The sequence below is a fragment of the Salvelinus namaycush genome, chromosome 8 (assembly GCF_016432855.1).
Source record: "Salvelinus namaycush isolate Seneca chromosome 8, SaNama_1.0, whole genome shotgun sequence".
NCBI lineage: Eukaryota > Metazoa > Chordata > Actinopteri > Salmoniformes > Salmonidae > Salvelinus > Salvelinus namaycush.
This window is the reverse complement of record NC_052314.1, coordinates 57,481,772-57,498,413: the sequence shown is the minus strand read 5'-3', so window position 1 is coordinate 57,498,413 and position 16,642 is coordinate 57,481,772. Positions and strand designations below refer to the sequence as shown.

The window sequence follows — 16,642 nt, the reverse complement described above, 5'->3', positions numbered from 1 at the left end:
TTTCTGTATAGCACCTTGTGACATCTGCTGATGTAAAAAGGGCTTTATAAATACATTTGATTGAAAGGGGTTGTTGTACACCGAAAGTGATTTAATATAGTGTGTGCCTACATCATATGGTGTGCCGAATTTCACACCTGTCGACCATTTTAGCTATTCACATTTGTCATGTTCCACAACTGATTTGCATATAGAATAAGTGGAAGTACTTTTACCGAAAAAAAATGGTATTGTTACGTTTTCAACCGTAAAAATGTTGTAGCATTAGGTACAGTAGATTTGCTCAACTGGATTCACCTTAATATTAAGTGTCAAACAAGTTGGAAAAAATATGGGTTGTGGTTAAGAAACAGAAGATAAATGAACATTAGATTTACTATATTATATTTACTTAACAAAACCACCCTCGTCATATTACTATCATTTTCTCTTCATATACACTTTAACCTTTTTCCAAACTTTGCAAGTTCATACAACCATGTACCAGTTATAAACCAAATCAGAACTGTACAAATTTTTGATTTTGATTTGAGAACAAAAACCTTCTGGGTTTTGCAATTAACCATTTGTAATATAAATACATCTGAAAACTAATTTACAAAAATCAAGAAAAACACTTCCGCTTGAACCGTGCAATCTTCAGACACTTCTCTGGCAGGTTCCACTTTCTGGTTACGACAATGCTGGACCTTTTCCAGAGCTCCACTTTATACAGCCCGTCAACGTTTTTGAGCCCGATTGACAGTTGATACCTGACTAATTCAAATATATTCTCTAATCATATCACATAGTCCTCTGGATTGGAGTAACCAGACATGGTCCCCTACTCTCCATCATAGGCGTGATTACAATCGCCTGTTTGTCAGCCAACGACGGATTTAAACCAACGGAAGCTCTCGGATGTGGTCATGTGACGTGGAGAGAAACCCACCCCGTTGGGCAGTAGCATCGTGAATCGATCGCTCATCGACAGGTCCGTCTGCCCTGTTCAAAATTCGCAAATTATAATCTGCAGGTTGTGCTCGGACATTTGAAATCAATCAATCACGCCAGGCTCGTTTTCTACTGCTCCTCACAACGGAAGCCCCCATTGACAACCGGAGGATTATATGATTGTGTGTGCTGTATGTGTGTGTTTGTGTTTCCAGGGGGTTTGGGGTTGAAGAGGGGCCTTCAGATGGAGATGGGACACACTATGATCTTGTCTTCCAGCATGACGCTGGTTACCAGGAAGAAGATGTATAGTAAAAACATGAGGCCTCCCAGCGACTTGCTCATCCTCCACTTGCAGGAGGCGATGGAGATGATGACGAAGAGCAACATGAGGAAGAGGAGCACGATGGCGCAGAACAGGCCGTTGCTGCTCACCTGCACCGCCTTGAAGTCATTGATTAGGCCGTAGATGAGCCAAGGGAACGGCAGGCTGGAAGGGTAGACGGAGAAACATAGAAATCACATGTACCGTTACCGTCTAGAGTAGACTATATGGTGGTAAAGTGAAAACATAGTTACAGTTGATCCTTTGACTTTCTAGGTTGACATTTTCATCATTCAAAAGAGCATAGATCTGTGCAAAACTACTGTAACATTGCAAATGTGGAGCGATAGCGCTTGCCCGAGAAAACATCAAAAGATGACTCATTCATGCAAACAGGAGTTGGAGCATTTTAAATGTGCTTTTAGACCGACTTACCCCACGGTGATGTCAAATATGTTGGAGCCTACAGAGCTGGACACAGCCATGTCACCAAGGCCTTTCCGTGCTACAATGACACTGGTGATTAGATCAGGGATTGAGGTACCAGCTGCTAATATGGTCAATCCCATGATCTCCTCTGTAATCCAGAAGGTCTCTCCAACCTGAGAGTGAAAATGGGTTAATTACATTGTTCAAACAAAGACGAAGAATCCGATTTGGCGTTATGACGTCTGGCAATAGACACGGTTGAAACTCAATCGAATGACTGGATCTTGTTTGGATTGGTTGGCTCTTGTTCTATAGTCGAGGTTAACGTTGATCTGACGGGGGAGCTAGTAGGTACAACTGGAAGTAGTTGCTTAGCTGTTAGGATTATGTGTCGTGGTCACACACAGACTGATATGCTTCCACCATAATCAAAAGACCATAGGTGAGGTGATGTAATGATTGACACATTTTTGGGCCTTATAACAGTCATCTCAATTCTAGAGTAAAGAATCATGCCGGCTCTATTCATGGCATTTCTACCTGCAACGTTCCACAACGTTTTACTTTGGGCCCTCCTGAACGCAACCCTGTCCTGTATCAGGAGTCGAAACGATAAAAACAAACCCTATGTTTTGATTGGCTCAGAATGAGAGTGACAGGTGTCAGGGAGGGGCTTACCTGATGAGCCCACCACACCATGAGGTAGGAGAAGGCAGCAATCCAACAGATTGAACCAATGAAGGTTATGGGGAAGAACTTCGCGGAAGTCTAAAAAAAAAAAAAAAAAAAATTCATGAAAACTTTCAATGTCCTTTTGAAGCGTCAGCGTCATAGATTTTCACAAATCAATCAACCAAACAACCTACCTACCAATCAATCAATCAATCATAGCTACACCGCAAATGTTAATGCAGTCTGAGGAGTATAGCAGCTCCACTTACCTCTCTCCTGACATCCGGCAGAGAGAGCCACAAAGGGAAGACGATGGGGAGGATAAGGAGATACGTTATTCGTTTGCGGTTCGTCTCCGGCCACTCCAAACTCAGAGGAGCGTCCTCATCTTCCTCCTCCTCCTCCTCAGCCTACCAAACAGAGAGGGGTAGGGGGTTAGAGAGAAACAGTGACAGGAATACCAAGGCTATAAAACATATTTGATTGAAACAGAACTCATTTATCCAGTGTGTGTCAGTTACTCTCTTAAACATCATCACTGATTTTGGAGGTATTTAGTAGACAAAGACTACCGGTCCTATGTCGCCATTCGCAGGCGAAGTGACTTCCACTGTCACGTTGGAACTGTTGGGGATGCTTTTGTCTGCGTAGAGAGACAGAAATAGAGAGAAAGGCCAGGAGTTAGACCTGAAGGAGAGACAGTGAGAGGCACTGGAGGATGTAATGCAATATATATTATGTATATACAGTATATTTAAGCAATAAGGCCTGAGGCGGTGTGGTATATGGCCAATATACCACGGCTAAGGGCTGTTCTTAAGCAAATATACCACAAACACCAGAGGTGCCTTATTGATATTATAAACTAGTTACAAATGTAGTTAGAACAGTAAAAATATATGTTTTGTCATACCTGTGGTATACGATCTCATATACCACGGCTTTCAGCCAATCAGCATTCAGGGCTGGAACCACCCAGATTATAATATAGTATATAACATGTATAAAGTATTTTAACATATTTAACATTTACGTACATTTAAAATGTAAAGCTCACCTGCGACACCGTTGGGTTTTTCCCCGTCCCCACCACCTTGACATTTCTGTTTGGCCATCTTGTGAAGAATGGATGCCTTCTCTTTGAATCGCCCTGAAACACAATCATTGCTACAGAGAGTCAGTGATGAACCCCAACGATATGAACCTAGCTACGGATTCCCCGCTAATGGAAACATAAAACATTACACATATTTTATTTTGTTTCCATTAATGAGAAATTATGAAAACATGTCTAATACAGAAACATATTAAAACAAATACATCAAATATAGATATTGGAAGTGTGTCTATATTGAAGGTGTGTCAAAAAAACATGTTGTTTTACCCCCCAGTCCCTCACCCTCACTGAGGGGGTCCAGTGTGTGGATCATGAGCTGGAAGATGCTATTCCTCATCAGGGTGTTGTGGAGGGAGGCTGATGATCCTCCTCTCTGGAGACGGGGCTTGGCCTGCAGTAGAGACCAAGGGCATAGGCTGCTTTAACATCTCTATACCAGATGATCATCTATAGCTTCAATACTAGATCATCTATAGCTTCAATACTAGATCATCTATAGCTTCAAAACTAGATCATCTATAGCTTCAATACTAGATCATCTATAGCTTCAAAACTAGATAATCTATAGCTTCAATACTAGATCATCTATAGCTTCAATACTAGATCATCTATAGCTTCAAAACTAGATCATCTATAGCTTCAATACTAGATCATCTATAGCTTCAAAACTAGATAATCTATAGCTTCAATACTAGATCATCTATAGCTTCAATACTAGATCATCTATAGCTTCAATACTAGATCATCTATAGCTTCAATACTAGATCATCTATAGCTTCAATATTAAATCATCTATAGCTTCAATACTAGATCATCTATAGCTTCAACACTAAATAATCTATATCTTTAATACATAGTTTTAATCTATAGCTTCAATGCATAACTCTAATCTATAGCTTTAGGTGTGGAGTCAATTTGGCTTTCAATTCAGTCAAGTGAACTGAGATACAATGTATGAATTGAGTTTCGATTTTACTTTACTGGTTTGACCCCAACCCTGAACTCACAATGAATCTGTGTCTTTGGTACACAGTGGCGTAACAATGATGCAGTTGAACACAGCGGTATGCACAGTGAATGCACAGTGTGACGTGTCAAGTGCGTGAGTGTCAATAATGAGGGTCTTGTAGCGCAAACCAGCGGCGTATATTTAGAGAGTTGATATATTTAGAGAGTTAGGTCAACTTTTGATCTAATTCTAGACATTCAGTTACATAGCACTGTTTAAATATTGCCCATGTTAATGGGGAGCCAACATGGCTGCCATAGAATGTTGAAGTGTCATGTAAATGCATCATAATGCTCCGTCTAGACATTCAGTTTCATAATATTTGTTTAATATTCCTCAAGTAATGTTAGTGGGGAGCTAACATGGCTGCCATGTTGAATGTTGAAGTGTCATGTAAATGTGTCTTAATGAAGAAACGCCATTGGCCCAACACTCTAAACACATGGCTCTGGTGCAAACTAACTGACACATTTGTAGACCTTGATATTTCATTGTTTTCATGCAGCATTGCGTTCTATGGCAACATGCTTTGTGTGCTTGCTTAAGAGCACTGGATATTCAGTACTGTCAATATGACAGTACACGTACAAATACATATTAAGATGCAACAACAGAACATAAACATACCGTCAACTTGTTTTCCTCCTCACCCGTGCTTGCCTTCAAAGGAAAGAAGTAAAGAGAAAGAAATTAATATATGAAGTCACACAAAATCGCACATAAACAGAACATATAATCTGCCAAGAAATGCTAGTTATTGACAAGACGATGTAGCCTAATTAATTAAATAATTTATCATGATGGCTGCTTTTATCAGGATATGAAACTGTCAATAGGCCAGCCAGTTTCAAAATGATCCATAGAGAATGTACAGGTTGTAAGGCAGCTGGGAGGACAAAGCCTTTAAAACCTACAGATGCAGCTCCTTTCATCTAAAGCCAACAGTTCTTCAGAGGACATATACAGGACAGTTGTGGGGACAGAATCCCATCTACACAACTGGTTGAGAGAGAAATTCAATTGAGAAAGCATACTGATTTTCTGTTTGGAATGTAAGGTACAGTATGATACCATAGCAAGCAGTAGGTTTCCCTGTCTAAAATAGGAAAGCCATTTGTGAAGACTTATTTGAATAGGATACATTGATGAATACTATGGGACATGTATAGCAAAACAGGCTAAGATGACATGGCGTGTTGGGAATGCACAAAGCAAAATATCATATGATTGTATGAGAACATTGGAACATTTGGTTTGTGGCGTACATACATGCACACCACTGTTGCACAACATAACATGCCCGTTCTGTTAACCTCTATAGAGGATTGCTTTTGGGTTTTTTCAAATTATATATATATTCTATATCACAAGGACCGTGGTTGAATCTGTGTTTGAAATTCACTGCTCGACTGAAGGACCTTACAGATAATTGTATGTGTGGGGTACAAAGATGTAGACATTCATAAAGCATGTTAAACACTATTATTGAGTCCATGCAACTTATTTTGCACATTTTTGCTCCTGAACTTATTTAGACTTGCCATAACAAAGGGGTTGAGTACTTTTGCTTTTTAATTGATAGAAACATGGAAAAACATTGACAATATGGTGTAGCATGTAGGCCAGTGACAAAAACATCTACATTTAATCCGTTTTAAATTCAGGCTGTGACATAACAAAATGTGGGAAAAGTCAAGGGGTTTGAATACTTTCTGAAGGCACTGTAAAATCAATGATTTGAAATGAATGAATAACTTCAATTACAACCCTGTGCAAAGACAACAGAACTGTGCAACACCTTAGCAGCTTGCTATGGTCAGACACGTTGTTATACTACCGTAACTGTGTATCTTCGCACGACAAAACAAGAGAACAGGCAAACATGACATACTAATAATTACCTTTTAAAACGGAAGAAGAAACAGCTTGAATTATAGGAGCTAAAAGTCTTGAGTTACAGGAGCAATTTGACTACGCAGACATCGACCAAGTGTTAGCCATACTGTAGTGTTAGCCTAATGTATGTTTGAATTCTAAAACAGATTATGATTACCCACATTTTTAAAAAAAACAGAATTTCAATTATTTTCTTCAATTAGCATTGTTGAAAACCCTGAACAGCCCTGTTATTTGTCTACCAGAAAATGGGACAACAATTACACAACCATTTTGTATCAATGTAGACCGAGTCATGTAGTCTAGTTAAGTGCTTCCGTTGGAGTTAGGAGGATCCATCCATTGGCACTAGTAGCCGTCTCTCAAAGTGTTAGCGGATGAGCGTTAGCCATGTGAGCGCCCAAACTAAGGCCTTTCCAGTAAGGCAGGCTAAGGCCTTGTGCTGTGTTTGATTCCCGGCGGTTGACTGTTGCCTAATGCTCACATGGCCCTACAGGTTATACAGGTTATTGGGCATTGAGCCTAATAACCTGCAGAGCATCTGCTGCCGGAGCTTAGGGTTAGGAACGGATGGATTGGCAAGACGGAGAGCTGTTGGAGGTTTGCATTGTGGCCTGGCTTACTGTGGGAGGCAGGTAGTCTAGCAGAACATTGGACCAGTAAAGGTCGCTGGTTCGTATCACCGAGCCGACTAGGTGAAAAATCTGCCGATGTGCCCTTGAGCAAGGCAATTAACTAATTTCTCCTGTAAGTTGCTCTGGATAAGAGCGCCTGCTAAATTACTAAAATGTCAAATGTACAGACGTGGTGACTTTTATCCCGTCTGAAACCACAGGTAAAACACCGCCACATAGTCACATTTCCAACCTGTCCCGTTCTCACCACACTGCCCAGTTTGCTTAACAGTTGGTCCGCTGCGTGTAATGTGATCTGAAATGGGCGCCATTATCATAACTAGCACACAAACATTTCACTGCACCTTTTATATCTTTTGTAAACTGTGTATGTGATGAATGCCTTTTATTTTTGATTTGACGGCGACAGGACATAAACACTGACAGTTCTTAACAGAACTCCCACCTAGGTCAGGAGGGGAGTGGGTTTGGAGAATACATTGCTTAGTTAGCAGAAACTCAAGGTTTTCGGTGTAGCCACAAATAGGGTAGCAACAAATTGGGTAGACACAATACAAATATGGCAATAATATTTAGCAAATTCATCTTTGTTCAACTGAAAAGTAATTGGCCTTATACTAGGCTACAGTTTATAGCATTAACCCTGTACTGCAGTAGGCTAAATCAGATTCACACAGAGTGTTTCTTGGTAGTCTTAAACAAATCTACTTTGAAACAAAAGTATAAACCTCACACACATGGTTATGGGCATTAAAAAGACACCTGTACCTGTCACATATAGGGATTAAATGTATTACATTTTGAGTTTGCATCCCAATATTACACTTTATATACATCACAGAAGACTTAAATATAACAAAACCATTTGACATAAAGTTTATTTTAATTTTTTATAATGTTGATTAATTATGAAATTATGAAAAATGTTAACAGTCCACCCATGAGGCCACTAGAGGGCAATTTGGTCATTTGACTGCAGGAAAGGGATTTATTAAAGAACAAATAATGATTTGACAAATTCTGTAGGCCTATCTAGACAAACATTTTGTGGTGAATTATGTATGAGTCGACATATAAGAACAAATACCAAAAAGGAGCACAGGATGAACTGTGATTCATATGATTATAATAGAGCCTCATCAAATTCATAGTTATTAACTCTTGCCAAAATTATATTATAACAGAGGCATAGATGTCTCTAGGTACAGAATCTGGGTTTGAGTAAACAATGCACTAATGGGTGATCCATTTGCTCCACAAACAGGGTAATGGAAGTTAATTCAAGTTCACTGATTAATAGGGATCTTTACATTCACTGCCATTGTTTTTATATCACGTAGCTTGGGCTCCCTAACTCTCTTTATACCTCTGCAATAACAATGGAAACATACTTATTTTTTTACTTTAAGTACTATTTTCCACAAAGTGTTTTGGCTGTAAAAGCGTATTCAAACACTAGACATGTCCTCATAGCTTAAACAATATTTACCAAAATGCTGGGGAATGGCTTGGAGAGGGAATTTGCAGGGTTTTCAAACTCTCCATACATGAACATACATGCAAACACACAAACTGGACATACATACATACACACATATATACACACGCTGTACTATAACAAATATCTGGAAGAGAAATTCAACATATAACATCTGAATCAGAGAGGTCCGGGGGGCTGCCTTAATCAACATCCATGTCTTCGGTGCCCGGGGGAACAGTGGGTTAACTGCCTTGTTATCTAATGCGATTAATTAAAATGTCATTAATTCAAACTGCCAATCAAAATTATCTTTAAGATCTTCATAAGGAACACGTGAAGCTTTCGAAAATAACTATTATTCACAGTATACTGTAGCCGTAAGTTCCATAAGGCAGCCAGCCAGGCAGCCAGCCAGGCAGCCAGCCAGCCAGCCAGCCAGCCAGCCAGCCAGCCAGCCAGGCAGCCAGCCAGCCAGCCAGGGCTTTCTGCAAAGCCGGGAGTTTCTGCAAGTATCCTTGCGAGGCAGAAGTCAATTGTATCCACCTGACCCGCCAAGCTCCCAGACTTAGAGAGGATTAATCCACAGAGATAACCGTATTTAGAACAGTAATTTCAAACCCTTCATGTGAACTCTCATAACAACCTTCACATGTCACAACGTGACGTTTGATTCGACCCTCACACTTTTATTACACTTATTTTGTATTTGGTTGAATATTGGCTGTTACTTGGGTGGGGTTACAACCCTTAAGGGCCCCAGTGTCCATTGGATATAGAAGATCTTGGATATAGAATAACATGTTAAGTGTGTTATCGGTACCCTTTCTTCATGGGAAAGAAGTTAACCCAATCACAATACAAGTACACTTTTAGTTACAATTAATAACAAAGACTTGAGCATAAGCAATATAGACAATACAGACATCAGCTGTTTTTATGGTCTTCCCTATTTCTGAGCCAATGAAACACACTGTAGCTGATTGGTCAGTTGTGGCCCTGGGGTTTAGCACAGGAAGTGAACCCTCACAATAAAGGTAAACATTATACTAAAGCAGGGCTCTCCAGCCCTGTTCCTGGAGAGCTACCCTCCTGTAGGTTTTCACTCCAACCCCAGTTGTAACTAACCTGATTCATCTCATCAACCAGATAATTATTCGAATCAGGTGCGCTTGATTAGGGTTCAACTGAAAACCTACAGGACTGTAGCTCTCCAGGAACAGGGTCGGAGAGCCCTGTACTAAAGATTATGGAAGCATAGTCCACAATCATTTACATGTCATTGAGAGGCATGATTGAAAGGAAAATGTTGATGGAAATACGTGAACACTGGTAGTTGCTCTCTATCTAAATCATCAGTGAGGATTTTGCCCTGCAAAATAAGCATGCAGTCTTGTCTCTTGCAGAAAATCTCCGGCAAACACTTCCTAGTGCAGTCAGATCATGCTGGTCAAAAGCTCTTAAATGTGAGTTCCAATGTCCATACTAGCATACTATTTAGAATGCATTCCCAATTCATTGCTTCATTCTAAGTACTGTATGCTAGTGTATTATACTGAACAAAAATATAAATGGAACATGCAACAATTTCAACTATTTTACTGAGTTACAGTTCATATAAGGAAATCAGTCAATTTAAATAAATAAATTAGGCCCTAATCTATGGATTTCACATGATTGGGGATACAGATATGCATCTGTTTGTCACAGTTACCTTTTTAAAAAAGTAGGGGAGTGGATCAGAAAACCAGACCATTTACCTCATGCAGCGTGACAAATCTCCTTCACATGGAATTGATCAGGCTGTTGATTGTGACCTGTAGAATGTTGTCCCACTTCTCTTCAATGGCTGTGCGAAGTTGCTGGATATTGGCGTGAACTTTGAAAGACGCTGTCATATACATCAATCCAGAGCATCCCGAACATGCTCGATGGGTGACATGTCTGGTGAGTATGCAGGCCATGGAAGAACTGAGACATTTTCAGCTTATAGATCCTTGTGACATGGGGCTGTGCATTATCATGCTCAAACATGAGGGGATGGCGGCGGAAGAATGGCACGACAATGGGCCTCAGGGTCTCGTCACGGTATCTCCGTCAATAAAATGCAATTGTGTTCATTGTCCGTAGCTTATGCCTGCCCATACCATAACCCCACTCTGTTCACAACATTGACATCAGCAAACCGCTCGCCCACACAGCGCCATACACGTGGTCTGCAGTTGTGGAGGCTAGTTGGACGTACGGCCAAATTCTCTAAAACAACATTGGATGCAGCTTTTGGTAGAGAAATTAGCATTACATTTCTGCAGAGCTCTGTTGGACATTCCTGCAGTCAGCATGCCAATTACACGCTCCCTCAAAACTTGAGACGTCTGTGGCATTGTGCTGTGTGAAAAAGCTACACATTTTACAGTGGCCTTTTATTGTCCCAAGCACAAGGTGCACCTGTGTAATGATCAGGCTGTTTAATCAGCTTCTTGATATGCCCCACCTGTCAGGTGAATGGGTTATCTTGGCAAATTGAGAAATGCTCACCAACAGGGATGTAAACAAATGTGTGCACATCTTTGAGAAATAAGCTTTTTGTGCGTATGGAACATTTCGGGGGTTTCTTTTATTTCAGCTCATGAAACATGAGAACAACACTTTACATGTTGCTTTTACATTTTTGTTCAGTGTGTATATATAGTGGATATAGAGAAACATAATGTGAAAAAGATCCTCTTCTGTTCATTGCTAGTTCTTTGAGTCACTGTAGGCTTCTGTGTCTTTAGTCAGTCAGCTTTAGTCAGTCAACTGCAGCAGGTTAGTTACATCATGCCCAGGGCTCGATTCCCGATAGCGATGGAACTTATGCTGCGTTCCTAACCAAGTGGGAAGGACGTAATTACCAGTTGTGAAGTCATGAATACAGTTGGACGCATCATGCGTTTACGTGCTTTGAACTTTGTCAAGAAAGGCTGATTGGCTAATGGCCAACAAGCTGTGTCAACCATAAACTATAAGTACAGCTATCATTCTTGTAAACAAATGATCGTGTTCCAAAACCATGTTAAAAGATTTCTTAAAAAAAATAATGTTAGTTGTTACATTTAACTACCGAAAATGCAGTTATTGAGGTAATTTCCTTAGTAGGCGACGTCAGAGGTCAGCATGTGGGATAAATTGGAGCTCAGGGATGATAGACAAGTTTCCCACTACTGATTAGGAGTTGGAAGGGAATGTAATTGAAATGTTCCAGTCATATGTGGTAAATACCACCTTCCCAATGGGTTAAAATGCAGCATTAAGCTTAGGAGCGTTTTAACAATGCATCGTTCCTATAACAGCTGAAGATCTTATGCGTTTCCCAAAACACCACAACACGTTCAGTGTTGTTGGATCATATGTCGATACTGATAGGATCGAAAGAAAGGCAGCACTGCTGTCGGATCAGCTTTGGCCTTTCAAGTCTTACTTTAACAGTATAATTATTCCACAATACTGACGACGGTTCAGCTCCTATATAGATATTATCACTTATGGCTGCAAAAATTGAGGCAGATTATTCTGATGCTAACCCTATACCAATGCACTAGATCACAAATTAGGTATTGCGCACATGTTGTTACACAACATTAACTATACTGACGCAATTACATACAGTAGCCTAGAATTAGCACACAAAAAAACTCAGTTTATTGAACATTAAATTGATGTCAATATGGTTTAAATATACAGGTCTTTACTGTACTCATATTTTAATTCAGTCATCTTGATTTTCAATTAAGAATATTTTTATCCCTTGCTTGTTTGTAACAATTGCAAAAACATTGGCAAATTTGTAACTGAAGTTATCGGCGGCTGGTCACAGAAGATACAGATAGGCCTAAACATATTGATGCTATGTTTAGTGTAGATCTTCTGTGTATAAAGTAACGGAGAATGGCAAATACGCATCTAACGACACACTTAGCTGTTGTACGAGTGGTCTGGAGGAAGTTGGTAAATAATGAGCGTTTTCAAGTGCAACTTTACTAACTGTCACGTTCCTGACCTGTTTTCTGTTAGTTTTTGTATGTGTTAGTTGGTCAGGACGTGAGTTTGGGTGGGCAGTCTATGTTTTGTGTTTCTATGTTGGTTTAATGGGTACCTGATATGGTTCTCAATTAGAGGCAGGTGGTTTTCATCTCCTCTGATTGAGAATCATATTAAGGTAGGTGGTGTCACATTGTTTGTTTGTGGGTGGTTGTCTCCTGTGTCAGTGTCTGTGTATGTTACGCCACACGGGACTGTTTCGGTTTGTTTGTTCGTTCGGTTTATGTAGTCTGTTCCTGTTTCATGCGTTCTTCGTGTCATGTAAGTTCTTATGTTCAGGTGCGTCTACGTCGTTTGTTGTTTTGTAGTTTGTTAAAGTGTTTTCGTGTTTTTTCGTCTTTACTTTAATAAATCATGTCTTATCACAACGCTGCGTCTTGGTTCAATCCCTGCTCCTCCTCTTCGGATGAAGAGGAAGAGGAATTCCGTTACACTAACGATGGTTTTGGGAAACAGCTCAGAGCTTTAACGATGCTCCTACGAGGGTTCTAACAATGAACTTAGCCTTGAGATGCTTTTGGGAAACTGGGCCCAGCCCAGGAGTCAGTCGCATTATATTTGCTGTCGTCACAAATTGTAATCAGATAAGGGTTAAAGAAGGATTGGAGTCTTAGAATAATCAAGTATGGTGAGTTCTTCCTGACTTCCTGACTTCCACCATCTTACATATATATGCATCTCTCTCTCTCTCTCTCTCTGCATATATATATATATATAGCTTGGGTTAAGAACACAGACTACTCTGAATGACAAAACAATAAACACAATTGGTTAAAAAAAAATGTTTTTAACTTTTCCAAGTGTTGAGTGAGTTTTGCTCTCCACACCAGCAGTAGCACTTGGCTAAAATTACCTGTGGTAAATGGATTGGAGGATTTGCAGAGGGATTACTTAAGAACTACAGACATATGAGGGCAAGCAAGTCGTACATCATGTGCTGGCTGGTTAACAAAAAGCCCTAAGGAGTCAAACCAGTACAAGGATGAGAGACTCCCTGTGAACAGGGCAGTTTTTCTCAGAAGGACGGAATACAAACAGAGTTTTTATATCCCCTTGATGATAGAAATAGTAATCACCTCTTCAAGTTGGGTTTAATAATGGCACTTGCATCTCACCGTTAAGATCCGAGGTGTAAACTGAACGTACCACACATCGAATAACTACTGATCAAATACTGTATGTCATGTGAAGATGTAAGAGACAAGTTTGCCGCTACCCACTAATTGTTGCTGTCACTACAACATTGGTTCTTATATAAAGAAAAAAATGTGGCTCGTAATTTAGTTATCATTAATTAATTGAAATAAGTATTTTTAAAGTACTGCTTGCTGGAATCATATATCAAACCTCATCGCTAGGTTTTTCTTTACAATATCTAGTGTCTCAATGTGGTGAGACGATGATAATAATTAGTACGTATGGATATTATTTTCTTCTCAATGCCAAATACAGGCCTATAATCTAGTCCAAATTGCACAGTAGTGTTAAAGTAGAAACCCCTGAAGATCTGGAATTGGGATGCAATGCAAGTCAAAAGCTACAGGTAAGCCCTAACAATCACAGCCAACATCCAGCTAGGGTTCACCTGGGCTCCGTAAGAGTGTGACTCTGAGTATATAACATCTGAGAGCAATGAATCAGACTCCAACTGAAGACAAAGACAAGAACATAATATCTCCTACACGTTGGACACGTGTAGGAGATATGTCACAACAGTAGAGTTTTGAATGATAATGATGCAGTTTTTTTGTATTTATTCTATCTTTATCTGTACACGTAATTTTATTTGCTGTGTCTTTTGGGGTTGGCCCTACATGTTTGATACCATGGAAATGTATGTATAGCCTCCTTAAAATCTGAAGTTGCGTTAGTGTTGTTTTTTGACATTAGGGCCAGCATTGCTTTAGAATTACTAGCTAGCCGATCTTGATAATAAAGTCATGATGTTTAGTACATGCGGGAGTTTTATGAAAACGGTGAATGTTCAAGCTACTTTAGCCTACTGTCTTTAGCTCAACTCTGGCCATGAAGAGATGTTGAATGAATACAGCTGTTGAGAAGTTGGTTCAAGGGGACACACTGTGCAGTGCACATTGTTGGGCCTATCCACTCAAACGTGTCTATCCTTTGAAGAAATGTGGCCACACCAAACTACCCTCTGGAGCCATGTTGATAATAAAAATTGGAATCTCCAAACATTGAGACCTCGTCAGAGTAACCACCCTCCCCCATTTGCAGCCCGTTACAGATATTGACAGTTGGTTGGTTCCAATGTTTAAAACTCCCTCAGATAACCACAGACCACTGAATTCAGTATACCAGTTAACGTGTAACCGATTTCCTGTAGGTCGATGAATGTCGAAGTTAATGACAAAGTTAATAAATGGTGTGTAATTACAGTATCCATCATCAAGAAGATAAAAAGTCTACATATTTATTTCTTAAATGGCATATAAATATTTCCTAAACATTGGTTGTGTAAATGTGTCTTGTGTACAGTAATATGTTTAAAACATTTAAGGGAAAACTAGATTGTGTAACGTCAGTTGACTGACTACTACGAGTGCTGTATGTATGGTGAGCCAGCTTTGCAAAGGGCTCAGAGGCCTGGTATTTAATATGGCAGTGGATGGAAGACTCCATGGAGCGACCTGCTTGGTGGTTTGACTTAGTCATCACGAATAGGGAGGGCCATCTCTGTGTGGCCATGCACAGGTGACATGCAGCTAAACCCAATGTTAATCCCTGGGCAGGCAGAGGTTTTTGGCGTCTGTCCGTCTACCTGGCCCACAGGATGACTTTTAAATACCCTTCCCTTACGCTGCACGCGAGTACCCTCCTGCCAAAAGCAAAAGGAACGTGAGTTAAGAATACATCTGGGGAGGAAAAGGTGGCGGCAAAACTCACCTTAGGAGCGGCCTCCACCTCTTCCACTTGATTCTGGCCCAATTTACTCTTTATGAAGGTCTCTACATCTGCATTGAACTTCATAAATGTCACATAACTCAAGTAGCACATCAGCAAGGCGATACTTTCCCACAGAAAGATCTGGTTATCCAAAAAGAACAGGATGAGCATCAACAGACCAATGATGTAGAAGGAGACGTCTCTAAAGAGGGGCCACCAGGTCAACTGGAGAACCTCCCTGGAGAACAACGCGCACATCCCGATGACAAACAGGATGTTGAACACGGCCGAACCCACAATGGTTCCTATGCCCACGTTGCTGTGGGAGATGAACACCCCGATGACGGAGGTGAAGAGTTCCGGGGCAGAACCCCCGGCCGCCATGAAGGTTGCCCCGGCAACGTCGTCCGAGATCTGTAGTTTCTCCGTGATCACAGTCAGGGCCGGGACAAAGAACTCGTCGCACACAATGGCTAAGGCGATGAACATGTACAACATCCCAAACATGTGCAGACAGACGGCCCCCTGCCTTCTCTCCTCCAGGTTGAAGAGATCTGTGGGGTAGTCCCCCGGGTTCATCTCATCCATGGAAGACTTCATGGCCACGGGCATGTCCTCCATCATAGAGACGTTGTGGCCTCCCTGGTGCTTGGTGGTGAGCAGAGTTCTGTGGGGGGCCGACTGCAGTAGGTCTCCCCCGGACATAGCAGCGGGGGAGGAGGAAATTAGATCACCTCCATTTCCATCAAGCCCAGTAGAAGAAGTAGTCCACTGGAAGGCACCCAATGAGAAGACTGTGCTGAGGGTCACGATGCTGAGGACGAAAGCTAGAATCCTTATGGGCCTCAGTTTTCTCCGGACGTGGAGGTAGTGATGCCTTCTGCTCAGGGGGAAGGAGTCCTTCTGGGACCCCATGTCAGCACCTGGGAGCATCAGTTCCATCGCTGTTGCATAGGTGGAGGCTGAGGCTCAGGCTGGCTGTGAGGCTGCTCTGGCTCTGGCTGGTTTAGCACGAGCGCTTGCCTTACAGTGTCGAGGAGAGCATAGTCCTCTAAACACAACAACCGACGGGTCCCTGATGTTCTCCAGGGTCTGGGGCATATAAAGGTTTCCTCATATTAGTGTCTGGAAAACACAAACGGGGAAGAGAGAGGATTATTAC

The 16,642-nt window shown here is 41.0% G+C and overlaps 1 protein-coding gene across 1 annotated transcript; it reads right to left on the bottom strand.

The window, feature by feature from the left end:
• Window positions 1-1,173: 1,173 nt before the first annotated feature.
• Window positions 1,174-16,422, bottom strand: LOC120052219 (sodium/potassium/calcium exchanger 2-like). Its single transcript, XM_038999043.1, has 10 exons — window positions 16,215-16,422; window positions 15,481-16,172; window positions 5,113-5,145; window positions 3,744-3,867; window positions 3,417-3,509; window positions 2,923-3,002; window positions 2,629-2,769; window positions 2,366-2,455; window positions 1,694-1,860; window positions 1,174-1,423 (listed from the first exon to the last, which is right to left on the bottom strand). Exons 1-10 carry the CDS (start codon window positions 16,420-16,422, stop codon window positions 1,174-1,176), a joined length of 1,878 nt encoding a protein of 625 aa, XP_038854971.1.
• Window positions 16,423-16,642: the final 220 nt, after the last annotated feature.